The sequence below is a fragment of the Trachinotus anak genome, unplaced genomic scaffold (genome assembly GCF_046630095.1).
Source record: "Trachinotus anak isolate AG129_WGS33_773 ecotype Australia unplaced genomic scaffold, CSIRO_AGI_Tana_v1 ptg000005l, whole genome shotgun sequence".
Classification (NCBI taxonomy): Eukaryota; Metazoa; Chordata; class Actinopteri; order Carangiformes; family Carangidae; genus Trachinotus; species Trachinotus anak.
The window spans coordinates 3,665,589-3,674,413 of record NW_027273856.1 but is presented as its reverse complement, the minus strand read 5'-3'; the positions used below and the strand labels follow the sequence as shown (position 1 = coordinate 3,674,413).

Here is an 8,825-nt window from a genome sequence, read left to right as displayed (position 1 = left end):
AATAGTCCAAACTTCAAAATTATTAAAAATGAATTAAATTTTTTTAATAATGAAAAAGAAAATGCAGAACATTTTATCAGCTCACCAAGTGCTGATATTTTGAGACTTAGACACTCTTCCTGTTTTCGTCATATATTCAGGGTGAAACTGTCATAGCAGTGCCCTCATGTTTTCTAAGTATTCTATGTAATTACTGCTGTGTGTAGCAAATGAAAGGACAGTAAAATTTTACATTTTTTAAAAAATGACGAAGCTCCTGTGCACCTCCTCGTGAAAACTAAAGACAGTGCTTTGCATTTAGATTACCAGGTCAGTGCTGCTCTCTGCTGGACAAGACTGGAATACACCTCTTCAATTCATTCAGTTAAGAAAGGCAAGAAAATCAATAATTGTATTTTTGATATGATTTGTATTTAATTCTGACACAGTAAAAACATTCAAAAAAGAAAAAAATACATATAACAATGTGTATTGTATTTCATTGTATTTCTTTGTTTAATTTGTTTTTAATTTAGGCATTGTAAATCCTCCATATTTTACCATCCACTGCAAGTCCTGAATGTACGACTGTCCCCTTTGCCCTTGAAAGCAACTCTGCTTTACATGAAACAGAACAGGAGGAGTGAGCTGGGTTTAAGTAATTGTTGGAAATCAATTTTAGTGCTCTGCATTGTCTCTAACCACCACTTTATTTCCTGTGACCTCTCTGTGTCTCTGCAGTTGAACTAAACCTCCATCCAAAGCAGTCATGGCAACAGCAACCACCACCAGAGGCCTGTGCTTCACCCTGAGCATGATGTGTTTGGTTTGCTTTGCAAACTCAATGGGAGAGAGGGAACAACTGGTAAATATATTGCTGGCTACCTTCATAAGTCTCAATGAGTAATACTTTTGAATTGCCTTTTGACTACATGTGACACAGTGTGTAAATTGTGACTCTTAAATAACAGGATCACATGAAGGAGCAACTCCAGATTGCAGAGCAAAGGATAAAGCTCAAAGAGTGAGTTATTTAATCCATATTAATGAATTATTTGTAAATGTTAAAAAAAAAAACTTCAACTACATAATTTGATCTTTTTTCTCTTTGATCTTTCACCTCTTCCCTACAAGGAACTACTGGAGTCAAGCCGCAGAAGCATTTCTGAGGTCATGATTGGAAATACTGCCAGAGTGGAATGCTTGAAAACGCATTCAACCCTGTCTCCAACTGAGATGGAACAAGTAGAGAGATACACTGAGAACACCAACGCTCGAGTAAGACGCTCCTTTGCAGATATGGATGAACAAGTGGAGAACCAAGAAATACAACTGGAACAATTTAAAGCCCAAATAAACTTTTTGGAGTCTTTGTATGATGAGTATTGAACCTTTGCAATGTAGTCTCAGTTCAATGAGCCGTACTCAGTTATCTTTGCTCTGCTGATTTCACCTTCATAACAAAAACATATTCATTAGTAGAAATGACCAATGCTTTGTTGCAGCACATTATGTATACATTTGACAAACAATCACATTTTCTGTTATTGATGTGAATGTTTTTGTGTGGTGGTGTTAAGTGTTGTATTACATTAGTGTTTATACAGTATGATGAAATTATGACCTGTTTAAGAACTTCAGCTGACTCTGGTACAATATGTTTAATGGTTAGCTTTCATATTGTGAGGAGTTTGAGTGCTTGACTGTAAATCCTATATTGGTCTCTCATCTAGCCTTCTCGCAATCATTTCCAGAGACAAAACCAAAAAGAAAGAAGCAGCATTTACTTTTCAAGATCCACACATTCCTCACAAAATGACCATTTTCAACCTTTTAAATCATGGTGCAGTGCCACGTGTGAAATGCTGAGTTAGATTATTTGTATGTTTAAATAGGTTTATTAGTTAACTCACCATCAATGCCACAGGAAATACTGAAAATCTTTAAATGTTTTTGTGCAAATAAAGCAAATGAAGATGTCAGTCAGTTGTGAATTTATTGTTTCCTTTCCTCTATGGTACTTGTGTTTTCTTAACATGTGGTGGAAAGTGGAGCAAAAAAATGTTCATCACATATTTTTAATTTTATGGCTGAGCTAAAAAGAATGTATGAGTATGACTAGACAACGTATGATATTATCAGTGGTTCTTTCACTTTCAAGATACTCGTAAAGGAAGTCCAAGGCCACACCTGTTTTTGTGAACAACATGAAGAGACCAGTGTGGTGACTTTCTCATTTTCAAACAAACAGAAGAATACAGACGAAAGAAAAAAGGAGGTAAGCATTTACAGTTATAATTAGTTATAGTTATAATAAGGATAATATGTTATAAGTATAATAAGCATCATACTTGGATTTGAAGTTACTCTATAATGTAATATACAGTTCAGCTCAGTTGTTAACTTGGATTTTGTCTACAAGAGATTCCTCCCTCAGTCTGGGAAAGAGGCAACTCTAAATCATTGACCTGGTTCAGCAGAAGCAGGATAGATTTGAACAAACCAACCTGAACTGCCAAAGTGTTTTCTTATACTGAACCAAAGTATCAACAATTTGACAATGTATGGCACTGGTAACTGTCACATAACTCATAGTCAAAGGAGTCCATAAATCTTTACTCTGTCTCATGGTGGGAGGGTATTTTCTTATCAGGTCTGTGATTTAAAAAATAAAGACGTAATGTCAGTTAAACAGCAGAAGGAACTCCAGCTTACAGCCCTGCATTTCTGAACTGAAGCTGTGCTTAGAGTTAAAATGCTAATAATAACAACTTATGAATCAGGGCCTGTGTTTATTCGCCTCAGGTTTACATTTGATGATGCTGTAAAAAGCCAAATTATGAGCAGGAAGTTTGCTGAATGTGAGCAGTTTATCAAGTAACGTACTGCTTCTTACAGTGAAAGTGAAAGTGAAACACAAGTGCAGCAGTCATGTGATCACATGATTACTCACTTGTATGATCAGATAGAAGCAGCCTGTCAGAGACAGTGATTTATGTGCATCTGCTCCAGTGTTCATTCTTTAGAAATAATCTGACATTTTACTCAGTAATAAGTTATTCTGTTTTATTCTATTTATACCTGCGTGAAATCCTTCATACCACAAATAATTTATGCAAGCTGCCTACTTTTGACGTAGACATGTCTGACTGTTTATAACTAATACATTGCCAGAAGTAGAGCTTTCTTAGGACTTTTTCTCTCAAGAATTTTATCTTGTCCTGTTTGAACAGGTGATACACACAATGGCCTCCTCTTCGCCCCACTCCTCCAGTTTTAAATGTTCTATATGTCTTGATGGCTTCACTGACCCTGTCTCCACTCCCTGTGGACACAACTTCTGTAAAGTCTGCATAAACACTTACTGGGATTCAGCAAACGTCATCCAGTGTCCACTCTGCCAACATAACTACCAGAAAAGGCCACAATTAAGAGTCAATGTTATGTTCAGAGATCTCATCGAGCAAAAACAGATTAACATCCAGAACGGCCCAGAGGACATAACCCCAATGCAAGATATTTTATGTGATGTGTGTCCTGGAGAGAACAAAGTAAAAGCTGTCAAGTCCTGTCTGTGCTGTGAACAATCTCTCTGCTCTGAGCACCTGAAACCTCACCAGGATGATGCTGAGCTAAAGACTCATGAGCTGCTGGATCCTGTCAGCAGACTGAAGGACAGGTGAGGTCAAATGTTTGTGAACTACACACAGTGTGTGAATAGTGCATGGGCAGGAGAGAGAGCACAGCTTTGCACCATAATGTATTAGAATCCAATGTGATATTAAATATATGACATTTTGTATAATATGTGTACGGCAATGTGAATATTCTGCAAATTAATTTTGTACAGACAGTGTACTAGCTGCTCTGTATGACTCTGGGTGCTTTGAGCTAAAAGCTAGCATCAGCATGCTAACAGGTTCACAATACTGATATCTAGTAGATGTAATGTTTACCATATACCAGAGGATTACCAAAGCCAGTAGGATTTATCTGTACAAAAATTAAATGTCAATTGAAATGTTGTTGAGACATTTCAAATGGCAATGTCATTTGCTAGAGGAACAGTTAGCAGATCAGCAAGGTCAATAGGATTTATCCTCTGGGAACCATGAATGTAAGAAATTTCATGGCTTCCCTACCAGTAGTTGTTGAGATGTATCAACCTGGACCAAAGTGGTGGATGGCCCAACCTAAAGACCAACTGATGTTGCCATCTAAGCTTCCAGTCTGGCTAAAAATATGCATATAATGGGGGCATAACAAGTAGAACATTTTTAAAGTCACAATATCTTATGGCAAAAAAAACTTGCCAAAGGCTTTAGTAAGGAACGATGAGCCATGTCAATTATCCACAGGCGATACAGATTTTTGTACACTGTGCCCAACATAATGAAAGTGTAAACACAACTGCAACTGAATTTCACCAACAGAGTGTGCAAGCAACACAAAACGCCTTTGGAACTGGTTTGTCATCCTGATCTGACCTGTGTGTGTGTGTTGTGCGCCAAATCAAACCACCAAGACCATCAGTGCATCCCTTTGAAGAACCGCCTAAGAAAAAAGAAGGTATGACTATCATTACAATTAGCTGCTCACACTATTAGTAATGCAGTGATATCATTTCATTTAGGTTAGGAAATAAAAATAATGTGTTCAGGCGAAGGTCGATGAAGAATTGGCGGAGGTGCGGCAGGGTATCAAGGAGAGGAAAAAGATGGTTGAAAAGGTTGCGGAGTCAGCGGAAATCAGTGAGGTAAGACATGCTACTGATGGATGGATGGATGAATGGATGGATGGATGGATGGAAATTATGTAGATGTGTTTTGATTTTGCTTTTGTGTGGAGTTCATTGTCTGAGTTGTTCAAGTTAAGAGTGTTATCAATCTTACATTTATGCAAGCAAGAAGACTTGGCAAGGACATTGTCCTTGGCTGGGTTGCGTTGACCGTGACTGTTGAAATTATTGAGGTCGTAGAACACAGTTTTTGGGAAATGTTTGGATGAAGACTGTTGCAGTGAAAGGGTCCAACAGGGTCTATTGGGTAGTCAGTTTTGGTGTTTTGCATCCTTGCCAAAAAGGCGTTGACCAATGCTTTAACAGATGAGCTCTTACTTTGCACCTTTGACTTGAGAACTTGTGTGCAAACTGTTTCTCCATGTACACGTAAAACTGATACTGAAGAGCACTTTCACCTGACTTCACCTATGGGGTTAAGAATTCTTTCTTCAGTAAGAGAAGAGAGGTTTTCTTTTCGTCACAATGGGTGGATGGATGGATCCTAAATGACTGCTACCATATATGTCAGAGGGTTACTAGATTAATTAATTAATTAATTTAAAATCTGAAAATTGTATGGATTATGTGCAAGAAAGACAAATATAAATATCAAAGTGGTTCAACTACTTAAAACAATTGCAAAGCTGAACTTTCTACTTAAATAAGCACATAAATGTATCATCATCCAAATTTGCAGGGGTGAAAGTAGAAATACCACACTTTCAAATAAAGATCATGTTATGGTCTGAGGGCTGCTCTCATCAGCATTGTTTCTAGCAGTGGCAGACAGTTGCGTTCAGGTTAAAAACTCTAAAAACCAACTGAACGCAACCTGCTCAGCACCAGTTCTTCAGTCCTTTCCACAGTTGGTGTCGGGCAAAACAGCTGAAAGGAGAGTGAATACTGGACTTACATTAAACATTCTTCCATACACAGAAAAATGTCAGGACAGACACCGAAGACGTCCTGAGGATCTTCACTCAGTTCCAACGAGTGGTTCAGACAAACCAGCCAGGACTTGTGACTGCCCTCTCCTTGCTGCACAGAAAAGCTGAAAATCGCAGCGAGTCTATCAAAGAAAAGCTTGAAGAAGAAATCAGTGAGCTGGAGATAAGACAAGCTGAGCTGGAGCAGCTCTCTCAAATTGGTGACGATCTCTGTCTTCTACAGGTCCTCTGCTGCATTTCTCTACCTCTTCTTCTAAGGAGTTTTTAATAAGGCTTTTTGCCATTCAGATTTACTGACAGGGATTTTGTTATAGAAGCAAATATTTACAATCCACATAATAATGTCTTATTGCGTCTTATTGCTGAAGTATTTGCCCTGAATTCTCACTACAGAGTTTGCACTCACTGAGTGATCGACCCATTACAAAAGACTGGTCTGAGATCAGTGTCCACAGCGATTCAGCAGTGGGGACTGTGCGAAGTGGTGTCAGTAAGCTGCTAAGTGAACTTCGCAATGTGGTGACTGAAGAAGTGAAAGGACTGATTACAAAAGGTAAGTAATTTTTCCGTGTGCTATTCACAGTCAAGTTTTGATTTTTTTCTTGGTTTATTTACTGTTGTTCATTTTCATCCATGTATTCATTAATGTCCTTACAGAGATACGGAGAATTCAGCAATATGCAGGTAGATTTTATCTTCCATTACTTATGAATACATGAATCCTCCTCTAGCGTGTGCTCATAAATCATTCACCTTGTGCTCTCTGCCAGTGGATATAACTTTGGACGCCAACACCGCAAACAGTGTCCTCGTTGTATCCAAAGATGGGAAAGAAGTGAGAAATGGAGGCTTTCCTCAGAACCTGCCAGACAACCCAGAGAGGTTTAAACCACTCCTCGGTGTTCTGGGAAAAGAAGGTTATTCCACTGGTGCCTTCTACTTTGAGGTCGGTGGCGTTTCACTTTAATGTTTTCTTACTCTTGTTCTTTATTTTTCCAATATTTTTTTGTTTTTGCATGTGCATGTTAAACTTATTTGCTTTAAGCATGGCCACTGAGCAGCATGACAATCATGCATGCATACTGGATTCACATACTTTTCCCAATTTTCCCAAAGCAATATCTTTTTTAAGCCATTTGAGAGGAGCGGAAACAAGCTGTGAACACAGCACTGACATATTGATCAGACAAACTTATTATGAAATGTAATACTCTAAAATTCACAGTTTTTAGTCTGTGTTTTGGTCTCCACCAATTCCTGAAGGAAACAACCAACTTATTCTGCTGAGCAGCTAAATCCCCCACTATTCTTCCTAGCCAGCTGCTCACCATGAGGCGCTGGGCAGGTAGTCCACAGTGGGTTTTTAGAGCCTGTTTCACCAAAACCAGCTGCCACTGTAAACAATGCTATGAGAGAAGTGAGAGTGAAGTAAAACCGTAAAGTTGTGGGGTGTATGTAATTTATTGTTAAAAAAAAAAAAAATATATATATATATATATTGATTCTAGCCTAACAATGCACATACTTTCTTGGACACAATTAAGCAGCAACTGAAATTAATGTGACACGGATGTGGTTGTTTTTAATTCAAAATAAAATTTTTATGGCCTGAAAAATTTTCTGAAAATTGCTAGTACACTCTTCAGGAATTTTCCACTTTCTTAAAGTGACATCTTGCGGCTGCTATACTCCAAATTATTTACTTCTGGGAAATGTGTGTAACAGTATATTGGTGTGATGTATTGGAGTGATATTCAGAAAAAACACAGCATATTAATTGGTAAACCTGAGCGGGTGAGATTTAAATGATTAATGAAGTTAGTCTTGCTGTGCCATCATTGTGGTAATTACGCTCAGTGCCTCTCTCAAGTCAGAGACAGCAGGTGAAACACACAACTACTCCCTCTGCAGCTTCTGTATTTCCTCAAGTGCAAAGGAAACAATCCAATGTCCAACAAGAATCTGTGTCCAACTCAATCAGCAAACAGAATATCAGTATTGACATTTCTGAGTAAATACCCTCAGTGACACTGATGACATTATTGGTGAGACTTAGTCATATAATGATTTTTTGATTATGCCTGATTCCTGATGTAATTGGTTTGCATCCAAATGCAGCGAATAATATTGTACATCATTGCTTATCACAAAAGTATTTTCTTGTGTTCAAAGGTGCAAGTGGAAGGCAAGGCTGCATGGGACATTGGGGTTGCCTTGGAAACAGTTGACAGGAAACACCAAACTGATGTGTGTCTGAGCAATGGCTATGCTGTCCTGATGCTGAGGAATGGGACGAAAGTGATAGCTTGTGACCGGCCCCCAGTGGAGATTAATCTCCCAAAGATACCCGAGAAGGTCGGGGTGTTTGTGGACCATGAGGAGGGGGAGGTCTGCTTTTATGATATTGGTAGTGAGGCACATTTCTACTCCTTCACTCGCTGCAGATTTCCCAAGAAGAAGTTACATCCTTATTTTAACCCCTGCACCCAAAATGAGGGCAATAACTCAGCCCCGATGGTAATCACTCCTGTTAGTTAACAGGCTGTTTTCCTCAGGACAGTGGGAACTAAGCCTCAGCTCAAGAGCTTCTTAATATACAGAAGGTGGCAGTTTTTGTATTCAATGAATCACTATGTGTTATAAATTAAACTGAATGATTGCTCATGTATGAGATGGTGTGGTATATCCAGGATGGGTATAGAGCAACAGTGGGGAGCATCCTTACCTATGTAATAACAATGTGAGCAGGGACAGGAGCCAGTTGGACAAAGTGGTGCGAATTGCATCCAGAATTATTGGATGTGGACTTCCAAGCCTCATGGAAATCTGCAAGGCTAGATTACAAAAGAAAGGCCCTCTCACCCAGCTGATAACCTTTTCAATTTCCTTCCATTTCACAAAAGACTAAGAAGCATGATGAAGCAGCTTAACGCACCTGAAGCACTTAAGTAGACAGTCGATCACTGTTTTATGTGTTGTATTTTATTTTATTTACTTTGATTTAATTTTTGTCTTTTTCTGTCTTTGGTTAAGTGAGTTCATTAAGATTCATTAAGACAAGTTCCAATCAATCATGTTTACATCGCAATAAAGTATTGAATGCTGAATGTTGAATGCTG

General features: G+C 38.5%; 1 protein-coding gene across 1 annotated transcript; it reads left to right on the top strand.

Moving 5' to 3' along the window:
* The first annotated feature begins 2,064 nt into the window (after positions 1 to 2,064).
* LOC139621369 (E3 ubiquitin-protein ligase TRIM11-like) lies at positions 2,065 to 8,820 on the top strand. Its single transcript, XM_071477832.1, has 9 exons — positions 2,065 to 2,257; positions 3,213 to 3,658; positions 4,413 to 4,548; positions 4,640 to 4,735; positions 5,696 to 5,929; positions 6,100 to 6,259; positions 6,364 to 6,390; positions 6,477 to 6,652; positions 7,879 to 8,820. The coding sequence occupies exons 2-9, from the start codon at positions 3,225 to 3,227 to the stop codon at positions 8,242 to 8,244; spliced, it is 1,629 nt and encodes a 542-aa protein (XP_071333933.1). The 5' UTR covers positions 2,065 to 2,257; positions 3,213 to 3,224; the 3' UTR covers positions 8,245 to 8,820.
* Positions 8,821 to 8,825: the final 5 nt, after the last annotated feature.

Excerpts from the sequence above, each read along its gene's own strand:
- LOC139621369 (XM_071477832.1), top strand. The coding sequence starts at position 3,225 with ATGGCCTCCTCTTCGCCCCACTCCTCCAGTTTTAAATGTTCTATATGT. Across the intron at positions 3,659-4,412 it reads GTCAGCAGACTGAAGGACAG|AGTGTGCAAGCAACACAAAA; the intron begins GTGAGGTCAAAT and ends TTTCACCAACAG. Across the intron at positions 5,930-6,099 it reads ACGATCTCTGTCTTCTACAG|AGTTTGCACTCACTGAGTGA; the intron begins GTCCTCTGCTGC and ends TTCTCACTACAG.